Raw genomic sequence first — 24,463 nt, forward strand, 5'->3', positions numbered from 1 at the left:
GACTCTTAACCCTAGCAAAGACAGAGCAAGTCTTAGAGCCTTTGGCAGAGCCTACGACTGCATGTGTACTTTAATAGCATCATCTCTTATTCTTTACAATAAGCTATTTATAGCAAGCTTTCAATATGGGCTGTGTGCTGTGCTGTGCTTAGTTGCTCAATCGTGCCCGATTCTTTGTGACCCCATGGATTGTAACCCACCAAGCGCCTCTGTCCATGGGGACACAGGCGAGAATATTGGAGTGGGTTGCTATGCCCTCCTCCAGGGGATCGTCCCAACCCAGAGGTCGAAATCAGGTCTCCCTCATATGGGCTGTGAGGTAAAGCAACATCTTCTTTTTTTTTTTTAAGCAACATTTTAAAACATCCCTTTTATCATTCTTGGTTTTTGTTTTTTTTTTTTTTTGGCCAAGCTGTGAGGCTTGCGGGATCTTAGTCCCTTGATCACGGATTGAACTCAGGCCCTGACAGTGAAAGCGCCAGGGAATTTCCTCAAACATCCTTCTTTTAACGACAGTAAAGCATTAGTTACAGCAAAGTGTGAAAGAATTAATAGTCCAGACGATGACAAAACCCAGGAACTTGGTCAGGGTGGGGTTACATCCACCAGCCTATAGGAGCACAGCCTCGTGGAGAGTTTGTCTTCTCCCTGGGTCTGGCTTGTGGCTGATCTCCAGTCACACCCACTTTGGGAGAAGGGATCAGAGGAGAGATGGCTTCTTGTCCCCAGTGCCTTGTGTTCGAACTCCTCTCCATGATTCTGACAGATTGCTGTTACCTCCTCTGCCATCTCTGAGCCCTGCTGGACAAGGGAATTCAGAGATTTGTGAGGCTTCCTCTGGTTCAAGGGCCCCTCTTGTCTAGAGAGGTCAAAGGGAGAAGACAGTAAACTGAGATAGATTCCAGTGGGGCCAGCAGAGAAGGGTTGGTATGTAGGGTGGATTTTAGTAGATCAGAGATTTCTGAGTGGGAGGGGCAAGGGTAAGAGGGTAAGGGGTCAAGATGAGAGGAGGAGAGGCTTGCAGATGGGGGAAAGAAAGGAGTTCTGAGACAAGTAGTTTGAGAAGTGCTTGGGATTGGGACAGTTGCACTCATCTCACACACACTAGCAAAGTAATGCTCAAAATTCTCCAAGCCAGGCTTCAACAGTATGTGAACTGAGAACTTCCAGATGTTCAAGATGGATTTAGGAAAGGCAGAGGAACCAGAGATCAAATTGCCAGCATCTGCTGGATCATAGAAAAAGCAAGAGAATTCCAGAAAAACATCTACTTCTGCTTTATTGACTATGCCAAAGCCTTTGACTGTGTGGATCACAACAAACTGGAAAATTCTTAAAGAGATGGGAATACCAGACCACCTTACCTGCCTCCTGAGAAATCTGTATGCAGGTCAAGAAGCAACAGTTAGAACTGGACATGGAACAACAGACTGGTTCCAAATCAGGAAAGGAGTATGTCAAAGCTGTATATTGTCACCCTGCTTATTTAACTTATATGCAGATTACATCATGTGAAAAGCTGGGCTGAATGAAGCAGAAGATAGAATCAAGATTGCCGGGAGAAATATCAATAACCTCAGATACACGGATGACACCACCCTTATGACAGAAAGCAAAGGAGAACTAAAGAGCCTCTTGATGAAAGTGAAAGAGGAGAGTGAAAAAGTTGGTTTAAAACTTAGCTTAAAAAACTAAAATGACAGCATCCGGGCCCATCACTTCATGGCAAATAGATGGGGAAACAATGGAATCAGTGACAGACTTTATTTTCTTGGGCTCCAAAATCCCTGCAGATGGTGACTGCAGCCATAAAATTAAAAGATACTTGCTCCTTGGAAGAAAAGCTATGACCAACCTAGATAGCATATTAAAAAACAGAGACATTACTTTGCTGACAGAGGTCTGTCTAGTCAATGCTATGGTTTTTCCAGTAGTCATGTATGGATGTGAGAGTTGGACTATAAAGAAAGCTGAGTACTGTAGAATTGATGCTTTTGAACTGTGGTGTTGGAGAAGACTCCTGAGAGTCCCTTGAACTGCAAGGAGATCAAACCAGTCAATCCAAAAGGAAATCAGTCCTGAATATTCATTGGAATGACTAATGCTGAAGCTGAAACTCCAATACTTTGGCCACCTGATGTTAAGAAATGACTCCTTAGAAAAGACCCTGATGTTGGGAAAGATTGAAGGCAGGAAGAGAAGGGGATGACAGAAGATGAGATGGTTGGATGGTATCACCGACTCAATGGACATGAGTTTGAGCAAGCTCTGGGTGTTGGTGATGGACAGGGAAGCCTGGTGTGCTGCAGTCCATGGGATCACAAAGAGCTGGACACCACTGAACGACTGAACTGAACTGAACTGAACTGGGATTGGGAGCAGGAAAGAGTGGGGCCTAGCCTCCACCTCGACAGTGAGTGCTAAGTCACTTCAATCGTGTCCAACTGTTTTCAAGTGCATGGACTGTAGCCTGCCTCTGTCCAAGGGATTCTCCAGGCAAGAATACTGGAGTGCATTAATTACCATTTCCTTCTCCAGGGTATCTTTCTGATGTAGGAATCGAACCTGGGTCTCTTACATCTACCTGCATTGGCAGGTGGATTCTTTACCACTAGCTTTGCGACCCCATGGACTATACAGTTCATGGAATTCTCCAGGCCAGAATACTGGAGTGGGTAGTCTAGCCCTTCTCCAGCGGATGTTCTCGACCCAGGAATCGAACCAGGGTCTCCTGCATTGCAGGCAGATTCTTTACCAGTTGAGCTATCTGGGGAGCCCTAGCTCCACCTGGGAAGCCCCCAAACCCCCATAGCAGAGAGAGGCTTAGCCTCTGCCTCACATTGAGTTTACTGAATTTATTCTCTGGGCCTGCAGTTCTCAGCCAGGGTCAGAATCACCAGGCTGGATTAAGTATTTAATTTGGTGGAAGGTGTAGCAAGTGGGAGAGTTTCCCAGAGGCTGATGAAATGTAGTTATTCGGTGAGAGAGGGTAAAATGACAAGAACAAGAACAAACCAACAAAACTCTTTCCCTTTGTGAGTTTAGAGAGAGTTTGGGGGTTAGATGGGAATGTCTGCAAGTTCCAGTGAAACATTGCAATATACCAGAGACACCAGAGAGAGAGGCGGCTGCTGGGGAAGGGAGCCTGAGGACTGAGTGCTGGGGGCTCTGGGCTCTTCCCAGGCCACTGTGGCTGCCCCAGAACACAGCCCTGTATCAACCCTGAAAACCCATCTGAGGACAGGGCCAAGCTCTCAGAGCAGCAGGACGCAGGGTCAGGCAGGAATGAGTCCAATCGTCTCTTTTATCATGTAATTTCTATCAACAGGTTTGGCTTCTTGCTTGCGCACTCACTTAACAAACATTCATAAACACAAAGGAAGTCTCCAGCTAGACACCTTGTTGTTAGTTGATGGCTGTTTAGTGACAGAGATTTGGGCCACGGGCTCTGCACTCAGAGTTCTTACGCCGGATTTAGCCCAGGTATTCCTTGTGTAGGATGAGATACTTTCTTAACGAGACATTGTTAACATTTTGCACATTTGTCCTACTGCTTGGCCCTTCGGTGTCCTACCCTTGCCTGGCTAACTCCTTTATAGCCTAGGAAACAGACCTTTAGCTGTCATTCTACCCCAGCTCGGATTACACAAAGCTGGGAGTGACGAGGTCCAGGTGTGGCGGGTGGAGAGATGCCTCCCTCATTAGATCTGGCAGAGGATGAGATGGTTGGATGGGATCACCCACTCAATGGACGTGAGTTTGAGCAGACTCCGGGATATAATCAAGGACGAGGAAGTCTGGTATGCTGCAGTTCATGGAGTCGCAAGGAATAGGACACGACTGAGCCATAATAACAACTACACCTGGAGAGCGGACACTGTATCCAGTAGGCGCCAAACAAGTTTGTTGCAAGAATGAATTAATAACAGCGGACTGTGCGTGCTAGCGCGCGGCGGGGGCGTGGCCCGGAGCAGGGGCGTGGCCCGGGTCCAGAGGGAAGGAGACCGGAGGCCGCCGCGGCGCGCGCAGGCGTTACTGGTCGCGCCGAGTCACGTGAGCACGCAGGCGCAGCGCCGCGCAGCACTCTCGCTCACACAAAGCCCAGACGCGGAGAAAATGGCGGCAGGGGTCGAAGCGGCGGCCGAGGTGGCGGCGACGGAGCCCAAAATGGAGGAGGAGAGCGGCGCGCCTGGCGTGCCAAGCGGCAACGGAGCTCCGGGCCCGAAAGGGTGAGTATTTTACGGCTCCTTGTTCCAGGCTGGGCGCTTTCGCGGTGGCTGGCGGCGGCTCCGTTAGATCTGCTGGGGCCTCCTCCCGGCGCGGCCTCAGCTGGGCTTTCTTTCCCCTCAGGGTCTGCCGAGGGTGGAGGCGGGCCAGGCCGTGAGGGGGGAAGCCGGGCGGCTCCGTGAGCGCCTGTAGGACCGCTCCCTCCCAGGCATCGGGTCTCAGCTCCTTGGTCTCTCCAGACCGGGTCCGACGCTGAGGCCTTAGGCCGGGCCTCTGCGCGCAGGGATAATGGCGCGCGGGCCCCAGAGCCGACGAGACCCGGAGTCCGCGACCTGCTGGCTTGTCGGGTGACCTTGGTTGGGCGCGTGGCTTCACGTCTCTTCGCCGTCGTCCGGGGTCTCAGTTTCCCGATCCGTAAAGTGGGGGATAGGGGAGGGAGTGCGCACGCAGGACCTCGCGCGCGGTCGGTCCCGGTAAACGGTAGCGGAGGCGGGTAGGTATCGGGAAGGACCGCGAGGACGGCTCCGGACTCCCCCTCCCCCTTCCGCCCCGGCGCGCGCGGTTCTCCTCCCCCCCCCCCCCCCCGGCCCCGCGGGAAGTGCCTCGGTCAGAACCGCCCCTTGCCCCAAGCCTCAGCTCCTCCCCAGGTGAGCAGTAGGTATTTGTGGAGCGATCGGATCTGCTGCTCAGTGTTCAGCCGTAGAAACAAAGTCTAAGAGGAAAGAAAGAAAAAGGGAAACATTTCCCATGTTCTAGGGGAAGATTTTGCATCATTAGGCGGGTTCATCCATTTCCAAACTCGGTCACCCTTTCGAGTCCTTTTGGGGGCTCTGTCTCAGGTCTTCTGTTTTGAAAGTTTTCTTAAAACTTTAAAGCATCGTCTTGTGTCTCCGCTGAACCCCACTCATTCTGATTACAGTCGCCTGAGAGGTGCGGAAAGACGTTTTGCCTTCGCCCGCCAACTGTAGGGGGAGGTGAGGGGAAGGCTTGGGCACACTTTTGATTTCCCACATATATTTTTTTTTAAAAATCTGGTGAAATTTACAGTTTCAGCCATTTTTAGGTGGATGATTCTGTGGTATCTAGTGCATTCGCGGTTTTGTGCAACATCACCAGTATCCACGCTGAAAACTTTCTCCTCACCCTAAATAGAAACTGTAGTCATTAAACAGTTAACCATTCACCTCTCCTGTATACCTGTGCTATGCGTTCTGTCTCCTATGGATTTGCCTTCCCACCAATTTTTAATGTGTATAATTAGAGTTCATGGGGATTAAAAGTGAATGTAGTTAGTTTGCTAATGAACACTCACTGAATACTAGCTATATTGTTAAACTCTCTCTCCTGAGGTAGGGAGGAGCGAAAAACCTTGGAAATCAAGAGAAAGGCATCCTAGAAGTAATCCCAACTCTTTTGTTATTGAAAACTCTGAAAAGGGACGTGTTCATTTAGACTTTTTAAAAATAACTTGTTTAAGGGAGCCTGGTAGGATTTTTGAGGACTATGTTTGGAGGCCTTTAAGATATACATTTATGTCTTTTTTTTTTTTTCCTTTTCAAAGCGGTTATCACAGGATGGAGTGCTGCTAGAATCGTGCTAGGTGAGAAGTTATTAGTTACAGATTATAGCATCTGGGGTACATTTTCCAAATTTCCCATTTTCCACAGTCCATTTCCAAATAGTCATTTTGTGACTGATTCATTTGACAAACATAAAACATGGCCTTCAGAAAAAATCTGAAGGTTTCAGAAATTAAAAGTCTTTGTTGGAAGAACCTCAGTCTGAGACTGTTTAAATAGAGAATATTTTAGGCTGTTAGGAACACTTAGGTCTATTTTGTAGGGCCATTGGAAAAGTTTGTATTTTGGGTGTTTTTGTGTGTGTGTGTGTGTGTGTTTTGCATCGGGGAGCTTTTAAAGCGGAGCTCTTTAGAAAACAGTCCCCCTGCTCATAGGGAGGGGCCAATGGATATTTTTGTAGTAAAGTGATATAAGTAAAAGGCATTACCAGGGGTGGGGAGCTTGGAGGGTCTCCCCTCCTCCAACCCTAAGCTGCTGGGGGCGACCAGGTGTTCCCCTAGGAGGAGGAGGAGGAGGAGGATGAAAGGTGATCATTGGAGGGAAGCAGAGGAGTGTTCAAAGATTTTGACATGTTTGATATATATTTATAAGGAACTTCATTTTCCTTTCACTTTCTTTGTAAAGAACTGAAACTGCTGGAGCACTGGGGGCCAGCTGGTGGGCAGTGAATTCCAGACTAGGGAGTTCAGATTTTTATCTTGAGAGCTTTTTTTGTGATTTTGTGAAAGTCGCTCAGTGGTGTCCGACTCTTTGTGACCCCATACAGTCCATGGAATTCTCTAGGCCAGAATACTGGAGTGGGGAGCCTTTCCCTTCTCCAGGGGATCTTTCCAACCCAGGAATCGAACCCAGGTTTCCCACATTGCAAGTGGTTTATCAGCTGAGCCACTTTTGCGGGATGGGAAATGAGAGACTAGATTCTTCTCACCTTTGTATCCACCAGGAGTGGAGTGTGCTGAAAGCTGAAAAGGCACTGAGACAGCAAGCTGCATGAGGACCATGGGAAGCACAACCTGTTTTGCAATTCCTTTTCTCTGCCAGCTGTAAGCTGGCTGTTTTTTTTCTTACATTGATGAGAAATGCATCCATCTAAGGACAGTCAAGATTCAGAGTTAGAGTGTATTGGGCGTAAAAATGTTCATTTTAGAGGGACACATAGGCTTAGGGGTTTTGGTTTGTTTTTTAATTTTATTGTTTAAAAATAGAGGTTACACCATACATTTAAAATCAGTGACTTAACCTACTTCACTTCCAGATTAACCTGTGGCCGAATCTGAAGGTGAGAGATGGGCTATTTTAAAAATAAAAATTTGTATTTAGTGTAAATTTCTGGGGATGCAAGGTTAGTGTTAACACTATTTTACAGTCAAGAAAAGATTTTTTTTTTTTAATCGAGAAAATTGAGGTTAAAGAAATTGACCCTAAGAATCTGGGGGAGGCCATCTTGACTCTAAGGCTTTTGCTGTTTCCACAGCAAACCTCTCAGTAAAGAGACATTTGAAGTGGGTTTTTTTCTTTTTAAAATTTTAAACCCTATTCTTTGTGCTTTGCGGTGACCTGAGTGTTTGCTGTACTTTAAGAAGTGCTTGTATGCTTGATAATAATCTTGAGACACATTTGATGGTGAGCTCAGGATTAGAATGGGGCTTTGGATTGTTGGAATGCATGCTGCTAGCTCTTTGCTTTTTTGATTTTATTCAAGGCTAGGCTGGGGGATACTAGTCTGCAAAGATTAGGTTGTTTGTTTCATTTGGAATTTCTCAGATAGAGTCTCCCATTACTGTGTTTTGCAGTGAGGTGAAGTTTGAATTACTGTTTTGGTAGTCTGATGAGTACAGTGGAGGCTTCCCTGGTGGCTCAGTGGTAAAGAATCTGCCTGCAATACAGGAGACAGGAGTTCGATCTCTGGGTCGAGAAGATCCGCTAGGGAAGGAAACAGCAACCCACTCCAGTATTCTTGCCTGGGAAATCCCCTGGACAGAGGAGACTGGTGGGCTACAGTCCTTGGGGTCACAAAGAGTCAGAGACTGCACAGAGTCAAACATGGCGCTAAACAGCAAGTACAGTGTTTAGGTTTCCTTAGCCACCGCCCCAGTGGGCTTAAAGCCTAATCATTATGTGTGGTGGTAGAATGCAAGGAGTGAATCATTTTCCAGAAAGTTTTTGATACAAAAATACATCATTGTCACAGTTAGTGTGCCAGCTTCTTTAAACTTGTGAGTGTGGGTAGTAACCACCTTTCGCAGATGAAGGAACTGAGGCTTGGCAAAGAGCTGGTGACATTGGGGTTCAGACTTAGATGACCCTACCTCTTAGTCACCTCTGGTACTATCCTCTTAGATAACTGCGCTGAACATTTACCAAGCTGCTTTTTGTTAGGCTGATTGTTGATTCTCACAACACCCCTGTGAGCTTCATGGATACAGGTTATTTGGGTTTTGCTGGTAAAGAACCATAGAGGTAAAGAACTGGACTCACGTGGGTAGTTAAGTGGTAGACCTGGAGCTAGAATAGTGCGCTCTACATGTTCAGTACATTAGTGGAGTTCAGGATTGAAAGGATCTTTGTGAAGAATCATTCTACATAAGGGATAGTTCTGAAAGGAATATGGAGGTTGAGGGGGGTCTTTTCTCTCAAGAGATGTGGTCAGGATTCTAGATATTCTAGTTGCTATTTCAAACTACACTCATGATTGAAAAATTCCAGGAGTTATGAGAGCATTATACATAGGAATGCTGTGGAAGCGTAAGAGGGGTAGGGATTTACTGTTTTACATAGTGAATGTAGTGGCTCTTTGTGGACTAGGCACTCAGTATTTTAGTTTTTTAGCTGTGATCTTTATGTAAAGTATAATTCTAGTACGATGGAGCAGTGACATGGTAAGTTATCAGTCTTCAGAGTACAGTCAGTAAAACAGTTCCAAAACCGTATTAATCATAATTAATCTTACTTGAGTGACTCAGAAGCTTCTTAAGGTATTTTGGACTTATCTTTATCAGTGTATTAGTAATTAGGTTATAGATTGTCAGGAAAAGTTTTTAACATACTGGGTCTATTTAGAACTTCAGATAGATAGTTGGGTGCCAGAATCAGGTGGGGTGTTTATTGACAATTGGAAGCAAGTTAGCAAGGACACTATTGGTAAGGCATTTATTTAGCTGGTTTAGGTAGCTTCAGTGTCTTTGAAAGATTGCAAATTTGTTAACTTTATGTAGGAGTTACAAGTCAAGTTATGTTGGAGTAAGATTTGGAATTTGAGAAAGCAGCAGGAACTTTAAGAAATGTATAATTGGCACAACAAACTGTACAGGTTGGAAGTGTGCGATTTGATATCATCACTGAATGAAAATAATACAGTTATAACCTGTAGAAGTTTTTGCTGCCCCTTTGTAATGCGGAGTCCTCCTTTCCCCCACCTCCAGGCAACTGTTAGTGTATTGTCCACAGAAGTATTTATCAGTGCTTCTCATTGGGAGATTTCTTTCCCTTCAGAGGACATTTGAAAGTGTCTTGGGGATTTTTTTTTTTTCCTTCATCTTCAGATCTGAGGAATGGGGCTGCTTCTGGCCTCCCTTGGGGAGAGATCAGGGACCCTGAAGCACATAGGGCAGGCTCAAACAACAAAAGAATTTTCTGGCCTAAAATGTTCATACTGTTGAGGCTGAGAGAACCTGCTGTAAATTAGTTTGCCGGATTACATTTTCTCACAGTTTTACATGGTGAAGTCATACTATATGTATGCTTCTTCTGTCTGGTTTCTTTGAGTGGGGTTCATCCATGTTGTGTGTAATTCAATTACCGTTGATAGTATTTCATTGTATGAATATACTAGTTTGTTGATTCATTCACCTGTTAGTGGATGGTAGTTTAGTTGCTAAGTCGTGTCCAACTCTTGTGACCCATGGACTGTACAGCCTGCAGGCTCATCTGTCCATGGGATTTCCCAGACAAGAATACTGGAGTGGGTCGAAACTCCTTAAAAGGGGATCCTCCCAACCCAGGTTTGACCCGGATCTCCTACTTTGCCGGCAGATTTTTTATCTAGTGAGCCACCAGGGAAGCTTGATCTCTGCCTGTTAGTAGGTAGACATTTAGATTTCCAGTTTTTGGGAAACTGGAATAAATAATGTTGCTATGAGCATTCAGGTATAAGTTTTTGCATGGATATATTCATTTTTTTCTGGTTAAGTATTTGGTTGTGAATAACATGGTAGGTGTGTTTTAACATTTTGAATTTATAATATCCTAAATTTGGGGTATTTAGGATAAAACAGTTTTTCATCAGTGTAGCTAAATGATAATCTACCTGAAAAAATGTACTTCTAAAAGGTTTTTACAGTTGTGTTACATGTATTTTAGGGCTAGAAGAATATTCCCCTAATTCTGTCTAGAAGATAAATGAGAAAATTGAATTGAACATTTTTTTAAAGATGGGATTTTGTTCAGTTATCATATCATCTGTACTTAAAAATGTGTCCTGAGGTTTTTTTGAGGATGGTTCTCTGTAAAGAATAGAGTTGATAGTGATTATTAGATTTATGAAAAGGTCAGTTTTTTAAGAAACTGCAAGTGATGAGATAGTTCTTACCTGTTTTACTTAGGAGGAAACTTCTCAGAGAGAGGAAATGATTAGCTGGAGAAGGATTTGGGTATACTGGTGCTGTGGGCATACCTTGGGCATAACCCACATGAGCTGCCTTCTGGATGGTGAGCTCTGTGGTGTGGGTTCAGTTCAGTTCAGTCGCTCAGTCGTGTCCGACTCTTTGCGACCCCATGAATTGCAGCATGCCAGGCCTCCCTGTCCATCACCAATTCCCGGAGTTCACTCAGACTCAGGTCCATCGAGTCGGTGATGCCATCCAGCCATCTCATCCTCTGTCGTCCCCTTCCCCTGCCCCCAATCCCTCCCAGCATCAGAGTCTCTTCCAATGAGTCAACTCTTCGGATAAGGTGGCCAAAGTACTGGAGTTTCAGCTTTAGCATCATTCCTTCCAAAGAAATCAGGGCTGATCTCCTTCAGAATGGACTGGTTGGATCTCCTTGCACTCCAAGGGACTCTCAAGAGTCTTCTCCAACACCACAGTTCAAAAGTTATCAATTCTTCGGCGCTCAGCCTTCTTCACAGTCCAACTCTCAAATCCATACATGACTACTGGAAAAACCATAGCCTTGACTAGACGGACCTTAGTCGGCAAAGTAATGTCTCTGCTTTTGAATATGCTGTCTAGGTTGGTCATAACTTTTCTTCCAAGGAGTAAGTGTCTTTTAATTTCATGGCTGCAGTCACCATCTGCAGTGATTTTGAAGCCCCCAAAAATAAAGTCTGACACTGTTTCCACTGTTTCCCCATCTATTTCCCATGGAGTGATGGGACCGGATGCCATGATCTTCGTTTTCTGAATGTTGAGCTTTAAGCCAACTTTTTCACTCTCCTCTTTCACTTTCATCAAGAGGCTTTTTAGTTCTCTTCACTTTCTGCCATAAGGGTGGTGTCATCTGCATATCTGAGGTTATTGATATTGCTCCCGGCAATCTTGATTCCAGCTTGTGTTTCTTCAAGTCCAGCGTTTCTCACGATGTACTCTGCATAGAAGTTAAATAAGCAGGGTGATAATATACAGCCTTGACGTGCTCCTTTTCCTATTTGAAACCAGTCTGTTGTTCCATGTCCAGTTCTAACTGTTGCTTCCTGACCTGCATACAGATTTCTCAAGAGACAGGTCAGATGGTCTGGTATTCCCATCTCGTTTAGAATTTTCCACAATTTATTGTGATCCACACAGTCAAAGGTTTTGGCATAGTCAGTAAAGCAGAAATGGATGTTTTTCTGGAACTCTCTTGCTTTTTCCATGTATGATCCAGCGGATGTTGGCAGTTTGATCTCTGGTTCCTCTGCCTTTTCTAAAACCAGCTTGAACATCAGGAAGTTCATGGTTCACATATTGCTGAAGCCTGTCTTGGAGAAATTTGAGCATTACTTTACTAGCATGTGAGAAGAGTGCAATTGTGCGGTAGTTTGAGCATTCTTTGGCATTGCCTTTCTTTGGGATTGGAGTGAAAACTGACCTTTTCCAGTCCTGTGGCCACTGCTGAGTTTTCCAAATTTGCTGGCATATTGAGTGCAGCACTTTCACAGCATCACCCCCATCTTCTGTGGTTAGATTGGGCAGTTTATTCTTAGCAGTAATGCTGCATGGCAGAATTTGGCCTTGACACTTTGTTACCTTTGTCTTGTAATGAGTTATTTATACATTTTGTAATTTATAAGGTGAGTTGAGCAGTCTGTTAAAACACAGGCTGGAACTGTAACTGTGTCATGGACCCTGTGTCAGAATAATGTTTTTTATGTTGCTGATAGAATATTTGGGCTTCAGAAGAAGCCAGTTCTGTTACGATGTATTTCTACCCGTAGACCCTCTGTAGTTAGGCCCATGAAATGAAAATTGATCTCAGTTTTATTAATTGTAACACTTGTCCTTCTCATCTGCTGAGGGTAAGATGCATGGCCTCATGCTGTTTGGCAGCCCTGGTGCTGGGCTTTCCTATGGAGTAGACAGGCGGATTGTTTTTGTGGTGTGCAGTCAGCCTAAGGAGAGTCTGTCATGAGCCTGGGTAGACAGAGTAAAGAATTCTAGGAATCCAGGGATTGTGTGACCCTATCCCTTTCCGCCATCTGCCAGCCCCTGTGAAGGAGGTCTGTTGATTGCATGTTGATATTGGTATCAATCAGATCATGAAGGAAGTTGCTTTCCTTAATACTTGGCACACTTGTATTTGGCTGTGAGGGACCAGTTTTTTAAAAAATGCCTTGGGGGCTAAAATAAGTTGCTAACTTTAATTTTTCCAGGTACACTGAAAGAAAGTCCTCCAGCTGCCATTCCCCACTGCAGGGAAGACATATTCTAGAATAAAGATCAACCCTTACTTTAAAAAAGGTGGTCTTGTAAATCATCAATACCTTAGTCTTGATTTTTTGTTTTCTTTGCCTTTTTGTTGTGGATCACAAAGTCTCTGCTGGAATCTGTAGTTGTGGGAGTCTTTCACGACTCACTGGTAGAAAAGCAGAGGGCTTGGGAAGCAGACAGTGCTGGACTTGATGCACAAGAGGACTTCTTTGGTTGCTGGCTCCCCAGTTGTTCCTTGTCAGCTCTCACTGGTGTTCGCCTTTGATCACGAGGGCTGAGGGAGCAGTCTTGCTCAGCCGGCCCAGCCTTGCCCTGGCTGTGCACACACTCTGGCCTGTTCCTGGGCTTTGGCCTGGGCTTCCAGCCTGTCTGGTTCTGTCCTTTGGGAGCCTGCATTTCTTGTGAACGTTTTTTCTTGCTCACGCTAAGCCACATTTGTACCTGTAGGGTTTAGAAATGCTACTGTGGAAGCACCTAACACACAAAGGTAGAGAGTATTGCAGGAAAGTCCACGCCAAAAAAAAAAAAATCCACCCTTCTTTGCCAAAGAATTGTTAGCCTGCTTTTTACATACCAGAGTTGCTCGACTTCAGTTTCCTTATCCTCAAAGTAATGGAGTTGAGTAGAGTAAGGGTTTTTTCCCTTTAAAAAAAATTGTGGTAAGATGTATGTAAATTCCGCCATCTTACAATGATTACGTGTACAATTTAATGGCATTAGGTACAGTGTTGTACCTATTCACTCACCATTTCCAGAACTTTTTTTTTTATCATCCCAAACAAACTCTGTAGCAATTAAACAGTAACTCACCATTCCCACCTCTTCCCAGTCCTGGGTAACCTCGGCTTTTTTTCTGTATGCCTGACTTATTTCACTTAGCATAATGTTTTCAAAGTTCATCTCTTTTGTGACATGTATCAGCACTTCATTCCTTTTTTTTTTTTAATGACTGAGTAATATTCCATTGCCTGGATCTACCGCATTTTGTTTATTCCGTTCATCTTTTGGTGTATGCTTGGGTTGTTTGTACCTTTTGCTACTGTGAATAACACTGCCTAGGAGTGGAATTGCTTGGTCCTCTGGTAATTATGTTTTAACTTTTTGAGTAATTGCCAAACTGTTTTGTAGTAACTGCACCATTTTATGTTCCCACTTAAAAAAAATTTTTTTCCCCCACAATGAAAGTTACTTATTTGTAGGGCTAAAGTTTGTTGGGCCTATGTGTACAACCTCTTTTGGGTTCCATGAAGTCTTATAAATCTTCCCTTCCGTTTTCCTGTTTCTGTCTTGGAATTAAAGGACCTCGGGTAGGGAGATGGCCTCTCCCCCCAGCCTATGTTAGAGCCCCACGGGAGTGTGTGAAGGCCTAGGAAAGCACATTTGTCTTGGAAATGGTTTTTTTGATAGGTGGATTTTCAGGCGTGTACTACTGCAGTTTTCTGCTCTATGGACCACTTTAGTTTGAGTGACTCAAATCAATCAATATTCTTATGTTATATGTAACTTTGCCTGAGATAATTAGGCAAATTTGCCAGGATAGTTTGCCTGGAAAATCAAATATTGTCTTTTGGGTTGTGCTAACTTGTGAATGTTTTTTTCTCCTCTTTTGAATTCAGTGAAGGAGAACGACCTGCTCAGAATGAGAAGAGGAAGGAGAAAAACATAAAAAGAGGAGGCAATCGCTTTGAGCCATATGCCAATCCAACTAAAAGATACAGAGCCTTCATTACAAACATACCTTTTGATGTGAAATGGCAGTCACTTAAAGACCTGGTTAAAGAAAAAGGTAATGGTACTGGTGGTTGAGTAGGGTCAGAAGGTTGGTGTGTCATCTTCTCTGTGGCTAATTCCTTGGTTATTTTTTGTCAGTGGAAGCTGCTCTGAGTAGAGCATGTGTCCTCTCCAGGCTTGAGAGTTAAGCCCCCTCCCATCCACCCTACCTTTTCTCTTTTTTTTTGTGGTCATGCACTTGTGCGTCACATGGGGGCATTTGTATGGTCCCTTGGCCTGCGAATGATCTCACTGGCTTAGTACGGTTAACAGGGCTTCGATTAAACTTGAGGGGGGCCTCTTTGTTATGGAATTACGGAAATTTTTTGAATTCTTCCTATTAGGTGGGAGAAATTTTTTTATTTTCCTTTTTTGTTTTAAAATTCTGGCGGGAAGGTAGTAGTTTGTCTAAATTTTGCGGATGTCTTCCTGGGATCAAAATTTGGTGGCTGGAACATGTGCTGCTCAGATTCTAAATTATAAAACCATGCCTGGGGAGGAAAACACAGACTTGATTGGCAGTTGGGTAGCTCAAGATAAAGCATCCGCTGTGTAATTTGGTGCCTTCAGGCACCCACCAGTCCCAACCCTGGTGTCCAGAGTCTGGTTGAGGGCAGAGGAAGCAACTGAAGCTCTGCTGCCACCAGGAGACCCTGGGCGGTTGGCTGCCCCCGTGGTCCTCTGCTTCTGCCTCCTGTGCACACCATGTGTGTCCCCCTCCTTGTCACACTCCTGTTCTGCTGCTTTTGTTGTCTTTTCCTGATTCTGGGCCCTGCTGGTGGCACACAGGGCTAAAGAGATTGCTCAGCCCCGGTTTAGATGAAACTTGATAGAGAACCATTTGTCTAAAGGCCTGGAGGTCTCCCCTCACCCTTACCCCCATGGGAAACCTAGAATCAAGTAATTCTTAACTGGAGTCTTTTTGAAGGACTGAAAGGTACTGGTTTTTCTGGAGCATTCATAATGTAAAGAGATTTGAGCTTGATTTGTCAAATGATTTAACATTTCAGTGACAGACAGATGCCACTTGGATAGGACATTTTGGTATGTGTACTGGTGCTCCCAGCATTGGGTTTTGAAATTATGAACGGCCCACTGCCATCATGGTCCCATCATTTAATTCAACCACAACATGCCAGAAGCATTAGGCACCGTGAACCTCTCTGTACAGTCATGTAGGCTGCTCCCATGTAGTATTTCTCCAGGTAACATGGATGGAAAAACGTTCTGGTGTGAGGTTTGTTTTCCTGCCTTGATCAGCCAAATCATTCCTGCCAGTGCTCCTAGGGCACGAGTGAAGTTTCTGTCTGAAGGGCGTGTCACGAGGCATCCCAGATGCAGTGTTCTTGGTTTTTGGGACTGCTGCTTCAATAAAGCTTAGAATTTCTGTACAGCACAGTTGGGTCTCACTCGAATTAGTTTTTGGAATAACCTCCAAATTTGTGTTCTCGCGATTTGGTTGAACCGCTGAATGGATACTTCCATTGATAATAAGGTATAGTAGTTCCAAGAACCAGGAATGTGGCTTTGAAAATGCAATTGTTAGAACTTTGTAAGAGATTGCAGGCCAAATTATTTTCCATTTATAGGAGTGTGTGAACCAGTTTTGGGACATGATGGATAAAGTAGGTGACATTTTTACTGCTTTACCATTCAGTAATTCAGTTTTGGGAGCCTTAAAGCTGGTAGCAGCAGCAGCAGCCATGACGTTTCTGGATGTAGAAGCAGTTCACCTCAACTTCCTATTTTGCACTGTATTAAGTGTGGAGCCAGCCTGGTGGTTTATTCGGATACTTCCAAACTGGTTCTCATATTCCCCTGGCATACTGCTATGAATGCCCTGGCTCAGCCCTTTCAGTGTATTTTTGGTGGTGTAATTTAGAATTACAGGTGTGCAGTAAATCAGTTATTTTTAATAAACCTTAAAATGTTCTTGTTTAGCGCTCCCCTGTACAGGTTAAATTAATTACCTTTCTGTTTAATTAAGTTTTAGCAGTATTGGATTGTGGATAAAGGGATTCATAAGAGAAAGGTAATCTTTTCATGGTAAATCTTATATCCAGTATGTGAAGTCAAAAGAAACTTTATATAAGTACAAATGTTCTTATTTTCATTGTGAGGTTTTTAAAACTATTTTAATTCATGTCTTGGTATACCAAAAATGTTTCAATGATTATTTGAAATCTGAAATATCTTCTTAAAATCTGTCACAATGTTATAAGGTTTTAGAAGACTTGTTATTGCACAGGGGAGAAAAAGGTTGGGGATAGAGGCTCTTACAGTCTAAAAGTAGTATTCTCAGGATGGTCTCTGAAGTGGGCAAACCACAGTAGTGGGCTGTTGTGATCCAACCACTCTTTATCAGTCTATATTTTAAGGTCTGTTCCTGATGAAATCATACCCCTGTTGTTTTCAGAAAACTAGAGGGATGGCTAGAATTAGTTGTCCTCGGCTTAGAGATGTGAAAAAAGCTCTGTCATTGCAGCACTAGCTATAACAGCTGCATCTCAGAACTCAGGTAGCAGCTTTGAGATGGCAAGACAGGAGCTTTTTTCTAAGGATGATCACGCATCATGTACCCCTCCCTAATTTCTGCTCCTCGGACACCAGGTATATCTTCTCTGTTTGTTAGCTTTTAACAGCATTCTCGGAGTGCCTATTAATAATGCGTGCCTTATGTGAACAGGCCACTGGTGCCTTTTCCCCTGGATGGGATCACAGAGCTTGTTTGGTGGCAGTATCATGCAGTCAGCATTGCTGGTTTTAAGGAAAAGGTAATTGAGAGCTTTGTTTTGTTCTGTGCCAGGCTGCTTCAGCTGCCCCCTCTCCCATCATATACCATTCAGGGAGGTGGATTAAACAGCCCACAGAACTGAACTCACCCTTTCCTTGAGCTTCCCTCTTCCTCCTCTACATGTCCTGAAGGTGCAGAGGAGAGGTTTTTTGTTGGCTTGAGAAGATCTACATTGTGTGTCTAGGAGCAGAACTTTTATTTTCAAATTAAGTAAAAGTCCCTACGCAGCCTGTTTGGCTGCTTCATGGTTTCCTTTGTCCCTGTGATCATGCTTATTTTTAATGGAGATATTACGTGGAACAGATGACTTCATGAACACTGACTGAAGAGTGGATTGAAACGAAAACTGAGAGCCAGTGTAAGAGGAAATTTGAATTGGAGACTGCCAGACCAGGTTTGAAAGTGACTGAACAGTCTCACAACTGCCTGGTTTTCATCACTTGACAAATATTGGTCTCAAGAGTGTTTGACTGTAAGGTCTGGGCGAAAAATTAAGACTTCTGTGAGCAAAGGGTGATTGATTGATTTGGGGAATTGTAAACTTGAAGAGTGTTGTGCACCGTTTTAGAGAAGTCCTGAGGGCCTGAGGAAAGCTCATAGTTGAGCCGTTCTCCAGCAGCCTGGAGGTGGGGCAGCTGCACCCTGGCGGGACTGAGCTGGAGCGCAGTGTGAGGAAGACAGAAGGCCAGCAGTACAGCTTACTCTCAGTCAATCTCAAGGGTAGAAGCAGTCAGTTTAACTTGTGTAAGCAAGGATTTCTTAAGCACTTAATCCGTCTGTTTTTATTGAATGCGTCACTTTAAGTAAATTTCAAATTCCAGCTGACAGAAAACTGAGGCCCAGAGGGCAAGTATAGTCCAATAGTGCGTCTGTTGGCTCTCAGTGATAATCTACATTGTGAGTCTGCAGAGCAGAACTTTATTTTCAGTTTAAGTAAAAGTCCCTACCAAGTCTCTTCGGCTCCTTTATGATTTCCTCTGTTGGATATTCAGCCTTCGTTTTGGAAAGGTCTGTTGCTGCTGCAGTGTTCATATGTGTGGGTACTTGAACCTAAACAGTGCAGCCTGCCTGTCTTATTTGTTGGGTTTTGGTCAAGTTAGAGAGACAGTGTTCTGCTGTGTGGAATTAGCAGCAAGAATGTGCTTAATCATTTTTTCTAACTTGTCCATGAATTGAATATTCATTGTATCGAATAATGCTTTTTGCTATGTGTCAAGTTAGCAATATATCAAAGAAACACGCTTTCCAAGTTAAAATAGGCATTTTTTCCATGTACCTCTCCATTAGAGTGGCTCTCTGAGCGTTGACTAAGTGAAAATGTTTGATAACATGCTTTTGAGCTCCTTCCCCACCCCCTTTAGGCCTTTCACATATGAGTTCTCTTCAGTGAAGCTTTAGCCCCTGTACTTTGATACAAAGATGTGCAGGAGTATTAGGGCAGAGTAGCTCCAAGGGACTACCTGAGTTCTTTGGGAGTTGCTCATTTCCTTATCCTCATCATATTTTATTCTTGAGGTAATATTTTTAATAATCCACCTAAATGTTGGTTAACAGTGAGTTCTTGGAGCATTTTAAAATAAAGGTAGGTAATAACATTTGGTATTCAATCTTTCAAAGACTTTGTTTTTTCATTCAGAAACTTTGATGTTTAAAGCTGCAGTAGAATTTGTTTTAGTAGTCTACTCTTGGGATTCCATGGATTCCATCCATGATCAGGAACAAGAGGAGCAGTAGTATTTTCCATTAATACCTGCAGATTCTATGTCTACGAGACTTGAAACTGCCAGTTTGTTCACTTTGCGTCACAGCCTTAACTTCTGTGCTTGGGTTGATTTGTTCTTTTAAACTTCATTTCATTGAATGTGACTAGACTATGAATAGTTGACACATTTTGCCTTCAAATTGTTGATAGTTATGCTGACTGTATTTAACAGGCCTTTGCTTTAATAATGTAGAACTAAAGGAGAGGTGACTTTTTTAAAGGTTTTGTTACCATCTTCCTGTAGAGAAGTATGAATTGGCAACTGTTGCAGATTCTGTAACAGTGGTTTGCTTACACCTCTGAATTGATGTGGTCTCTCAGGATAGAGATCAAAAAATTATGAATTTATGAGGAACATGGTTATTACTCACGATACTCAGAAACAGCGCTACTCATGGTAGAACCGCAAGACTTGCCTAACCTATAGCTAAACTGAGGGTGGAGGTCTTTTAAATATAATTTTTAATAAGCAACTGTACCTTTTGGGGAAGAGAGAACCCTTTAAGCAGAGTTATTGGTGGAGAGGATTGAAGTTGGATTTGTGCTGTCTCTAGAATTGTTAAGTAGACAAAGTCCTAATTTCTAAACCTGGCTTTTGGTTAAAATGGTTATGATCATGGAAAAAGGTTTGGTTTAGACTTGCTTGGTTTCTGGGTTGTGGTGACAACTTTTTGATAAATCAGTGTCTTTATAGGCACAAACTAGAAACTTCTAAAAATGCAACAATATTTGAATTCTGACAACATGGTTACAGCTGTCAGAGTTAGATACTGTGATTTTTAAATTTATTTTTAAGGTTATTAGGTAGTAGTCTCAGCTCTAGGAGGTTAACTTGGGATGGGGTCTCTTCACTGTCTTGATACAACTTGGTATTTTCATCAACGTGGAGTCAAGGGCTGTTGGTCCTCAAATGGCTGCTGCTGTTGAAATAAATGGCTTACCATGGCCTCAAGAATGACCACAGCATTTTTGGACTTGCTTTACTTTTGTAAGGATGACAGAAAGCCAATTTGTATGACTATTTATTCCTTGGCTGTGATCATTTTTCAGTTGTGGATACTCTGAAAGTTAAACCAGTGCCTCCTAATTTTTTCTTTAGAAATAATCCTAATCTCTTTTCTTTGCACCAGTTTTCCTTCTTGTTTTGTGCAAAGTGCTGGTGTAGTCTGTAATATTTCAGGAAAGGACAAGGAAGGTGAGGCTATAGATTTAAACTTTGAATACTTGACCTTCTTCCTGTCCACTGCCATGCAAATATATTACTAATAAGTGTGCTCTTCAAATTTAAAAAAATTAATCTTACTTTGCACTTCAGTCTTTTTGTGGTATATTAATTGTAAAATCCTTATAATTTTCATACCCTTTGAACAAAGGAATAGGCTAGGCAAGACTTGGGGCCATTAAGAGATTTATTTTTGTACTGCTAAACCAAATTGAAAACTGAGTGAGAGGAGGCCTTATCATCATAAAGAATAATCCTGAAAATGAAAAAACTATTTCTTGGAACAAAAGGCCTTTCTTGACTTCGGAGAGTCTGCCTAGTCTCCAAGTTAACGCTAAAATTTCTGGGCTTTTTTGGTGTGTTTGTGCCATCTTCAAGTTCAGCAGCCATTTTGGTGGTTGTCTTGGTGGGTTCTAACATCTGGTTGTGGTGGTCATGAATTGGCAATCCAAACCTGGAGGAAAATCTGTGGGTTCTTTGGAAATGTTTGTTTTTTTCCCCTTTGTGTCGACTAGCCTCCTGAGTGAGTCTATGTAGCTCTTGAGGTGCCAACTGAGCTCTAAGTTTGCATTTATCTGTGTCCTGTAGTGAGAAGGTTGAGAGAGCACTAAGAATAAAGCCTGGTTTAATTCATTGAAAAGAATCCAGATGCTGCTCTGGTTTTGTGATGGATAAGTTATACATCCTGCTTGTGATAGTTATGAAGCCTAGTGCTGTGTGCAGAAATCAGCCACAGAATTTGTGGGGCCCAGTGCAACATGAAAGCACCGGGCTCCTTACTTTAAAATGACTGAGCATTTCAAGACAGCAGCAGAACGTTAACTAAGTGCATGGCCCTCAGCAGAGCTCGATGCGATTGGACAGGTTGCACACTCCTGTAGCCAGCCATGCTGTGTGTGCGTCTTTTGAACATACACATGTACACATCTTCTTAGTGAACAGTTGAGCTCATTCAGTGGCATTGCATTCAGTGTGCTGTTAACCTGCTTTCAGCAGTCAGTGTGTGTGTAAAACTGTTTTCCTTCCTTCTTCCCGAAAGTGAATCATGCAGACTTCTTTCCTGTAGATTTGGATTGCCTGTAGTCATGAAGGAGCATTTCAGACAGGGAAATAGCTTGTTTGAGGTGGGAGGAAAATCAAGGACATATTGTTAACAAGTTTCACCTACTTTTACTGCACACCTGTAATGCCTAGTGTGGCGGTTTAGAGAACATGGAGTGTTTCTGGGCTTTCTTATAAGGCAGAGGCTCCATACAAGGTTGCTGATGATTGTTCTAAATTCCCATTGTTTTCTTGGCTTTTCTCCCTTGGTTTATGTGTCGTCTGGAAACTGATTTGTAGTTGGTGAGGTAACATACGTGGAGCTCTTAATGGACGCTGAAGGAAAGTCAAGGGTAAGTGTCTGAGAGAATTTCTTCTGTGGATTTACTACATGAAAAATGTAACTGTATGGTGGCGTGGAATCGAATGAAATCAGGAAGGCAGTGAGTGCTCATGTTACAGTAGCTATGTTTGGTTTGCCAAACATCCGAGTGGGGTGGGAGGGGATTTGCCAACTGGAGTCCCGCTTTTCCAAATGGCTGGCCAACGAGCTTCTTGGTATTCTTTTTGGATGCCCAATTTGGATAACTGGGGACCAAGAGCAGCATTGTCTCTTTGTTAACAGAGGAATTGGCTGTGTGTGAATTATGCATGGAATTTTAGCGGTGGTATATTAATGTAAAACGTGTGTTCTTGTCTAGAAAATGTTCCTTTTGGTTGTTTGCTGAATTTGAAAGTTGTGTGAACCAAAGATTCTGAAAAGTTGCCTTTGTGCCAGTAAATTTGTAAAACAAATACTAAAACGTGAACGTTTAAAATTGGCCTCGTTTAAAGAGAAAATTAACTATTTTCTGTCGTGCAATAGAATGGCTTAGAATAATCAAAAGGATGAGCTTAATTTATGGAAGGGATGGATTTAAGGAGGAGTATGACAAGGAATTGATTGAGTACCGAGGGAAGCAGATCTAAAGTTTGTGTGATTTCTTGGAGAACCTGAATTTAGGTCTGCTCATTATAACTTCAGCAGCACTAGTGCAGAAGCTGGTAATGTGAAGAGAGGAGACACTAGGAGCGGAGCTCTTAATGAGGAAGGCCAGGCAAGACACTCTGTCAGCTTCCCCTTAGAAGGGTTAATTTAAAAACTGTTACAAAAATCTTACTTTTAATTTATAACTGTCACTGAAATTTACTTTTTTTTCTTTTTTCCTCCCTTGCTCTTCTGACTGGTCTGTGGCTTCTTCCAAAGGGATGTGCGTAAGTATTGTCTCATTACTTATTGGCATTTGAAGCTTCTCAGCTGTAGGACTGGTTTCACTCATTTCCTTTTGACTCTTCATAGTGTTGTTGAATTCAAGATGGAAGAGAGCATGAAAAAAGCTGCGGAAGTTCTAAACAAGCATAGTCTGAGTGGAAGACCACTGAAAGTCAAAGAAGTAAGCTCATGAAACACTGTGGATACCGCCTTTAGTTGTCAAGTTGTCCCTGTTTGGAGATAGGAAAAGACAGACATAGTCCCTGGTGACATTTTACGGAGCAGAACGTCCTGTTGTTGTTAAAGAGGAGGGTCAGTCGCAGGCTTCAGCAGTCTTTCCCGTAAGAACTTTGGGATAGTGGCTGAACACATCTTGAGCCACTGCCTGCTGCCTTCTGACACCTGTGGTTTGTCTTAGGCCAGCCTGCCTTGGTTTGGCCACTCACACTGAGCCCGTGGTTTTCTACTGTGTGTGTGTTTGTTTTTAAGGTATTCTACGTCTGCAATTTTACTCAGTCTGAATCCTCATCTTTTTTTTGTTAAATGAGTTTGAGTCCTTTTTTGTAGCTAATCCAAATCAGGTGTCTTCTGTCCCTGAACGAAAGTGGGAGGTTTTTGGTTAATTCAGTCCTTCCTTGACTTATGTTTACCTCCTGCTCTCGAAGGAAGGTCAGTAAGTGCACAGCGCCCAGAGAGGAAGTGTGGTAGGACTTGAGTGCTCTCTCATGTGCAGGTGGCACACAAAACGGCAGAGTTTAAGAATCAACCCCAGAGATTCACAAGCCTTTCCACACATTACACGAGTTGAATTCTGGAAGGATGAAGCAGCCTTCGTGATTTAGAGCTGTGTTTTCAAAATTTTGGGAAATCACCAATGGGGTTTGCACAAATTATAAAACCCCATTGAATTAGTGAGAATTCAATTATACCAAGCCCTTGAAGATCTTATTTCAACCTGGAAGTTCTAGCTAATCATTTCATCCGCCCCTTTACCTTTTGTTTTTTTCTTAGTTCAAATTGAGAGCTAAATTCTATACCCTTCCTTTCTTCCTCATTCTTTTGGCTGGAATTGTTCCTGGCCTGGCAGTTTGGTTTTAGTTCATTTGAATTTCTTGTTACAGATTTTGAGAAATGGTTTCTAAACAGCCTCTCAATCTCTGAAATTTGAGGAACATCACTTAACTGTGGGAGCATGGTTTTAATTGTCACTAGGTCAGTTAAATGTAACCCTTTTGTGCTTGTTTTAGGATCCTGATGGTGAACATGCCAGGAGAGCAATGCAAAAGGTGATGGCTACGACTGGTGGGATGGGTATGGGACCAGGTGGCCCAGGAATGATTAATATCCCACCCAGTATCCTAAATAATCCTAACATCCCAAATGAGATTATCCATGCATTACAGGCTGGAAGACTCGGAAGCACAGTATTTGTAGCAAATGTAAGTAAATGGACACATTGTTTCATAGAGTTTAACTTACTACTTTAGATGGTCTTGTCAATGAGTTAAAACAGTAGCTCTGACATTTGAAGGGGGAAAAAAAGCTAAAGGAGGGTTATGGGCTTTGTCCCCTAATGACCACAGTAGTCATAAAGTCACACAGGCTTGACTCATGGTCCTGTTGGGGCATGTTTACTGAGTTTTGCTGGTGTTTGTAAGAGTACGTGCGGGGTAAAGAATATGAACAGAGGTTGTATATTGATGTTCCCTTCTTGTTATGTCTGGGTGTATGGTAATAAACCTCATTTGCAAAGGGAAAATTTTTTTTTTTTTTTAAAGAATAAAAGTGGATTGGGGAGGATGATGGTAAACCTTAAATGGGGAGCGAAGTTTTTTAGTATTCACAAAATAAGCATTAATTTGAAAGGAATGAAGTGACTTAAATCGTTGCTTCAGAGAAAAGACTTTACT

The 24,463-nt window shown here is 43.1% G+C and overlaps 1 protein-coding gene across 21 annotated transcripts in view; it reads left to right on the forward strand.

The window, feature by feature from the left end:
* Window positions 1-24,463, forward strand: part of HNRNPM (heterogeneous nuclear ribonucleoprotein M) — a 311,395-nt gene that overhangs the window by 267,507 nt on the left and 19,425 nt on the right. For 3 of the 21 annotated variants that reach the window (XM_069591247.1, XM_069591254.1, XM_069591257.1), the window contains exons 1-3: window positions 21,602-22,555; window positions 22,641-22,734; window positions 23,801-23,992. In XM_069591247.1, coding sequence (XP_069447348.1) covers window positions 22,657-22,734; window positions 23,801-23,992 — 270 coding nt within the window. In that variant the 5' untranslated portion in view covers window positions 21,602-22,555; window positions 22,641-22,656. Of the gene's footprint in view, window positions 1-2,810; window positions 4,230-14,328; window positions 14,499-21,601; window positions 22,556-22,640; window positions 22,735-23,800; window positions 23,993-24,463 lie in introns of those variants that run through there. The other 18 variants (XM_069591248.1, XM_069591264.1, XM_069591265.1 and 15 more) reach the window with 14 other exon arrangements.

Source organism: Ovis canadensis, chromosome 5, assembly GCF_042477335.2.
Source record: "Ovis canadensis isolate MfBH-ARS-UI-01 breed Bighorn chromosome 5, ARS-UI_OviCan_v2, whole genome shotgun sequence".
Taxonomy (NCBI): domain Eukaryota; kingdom Metazoa; phylum Chordata; class Mammalia; order Artiodactyla; family Bovidae; genus Ovis; species Ovis canadensis.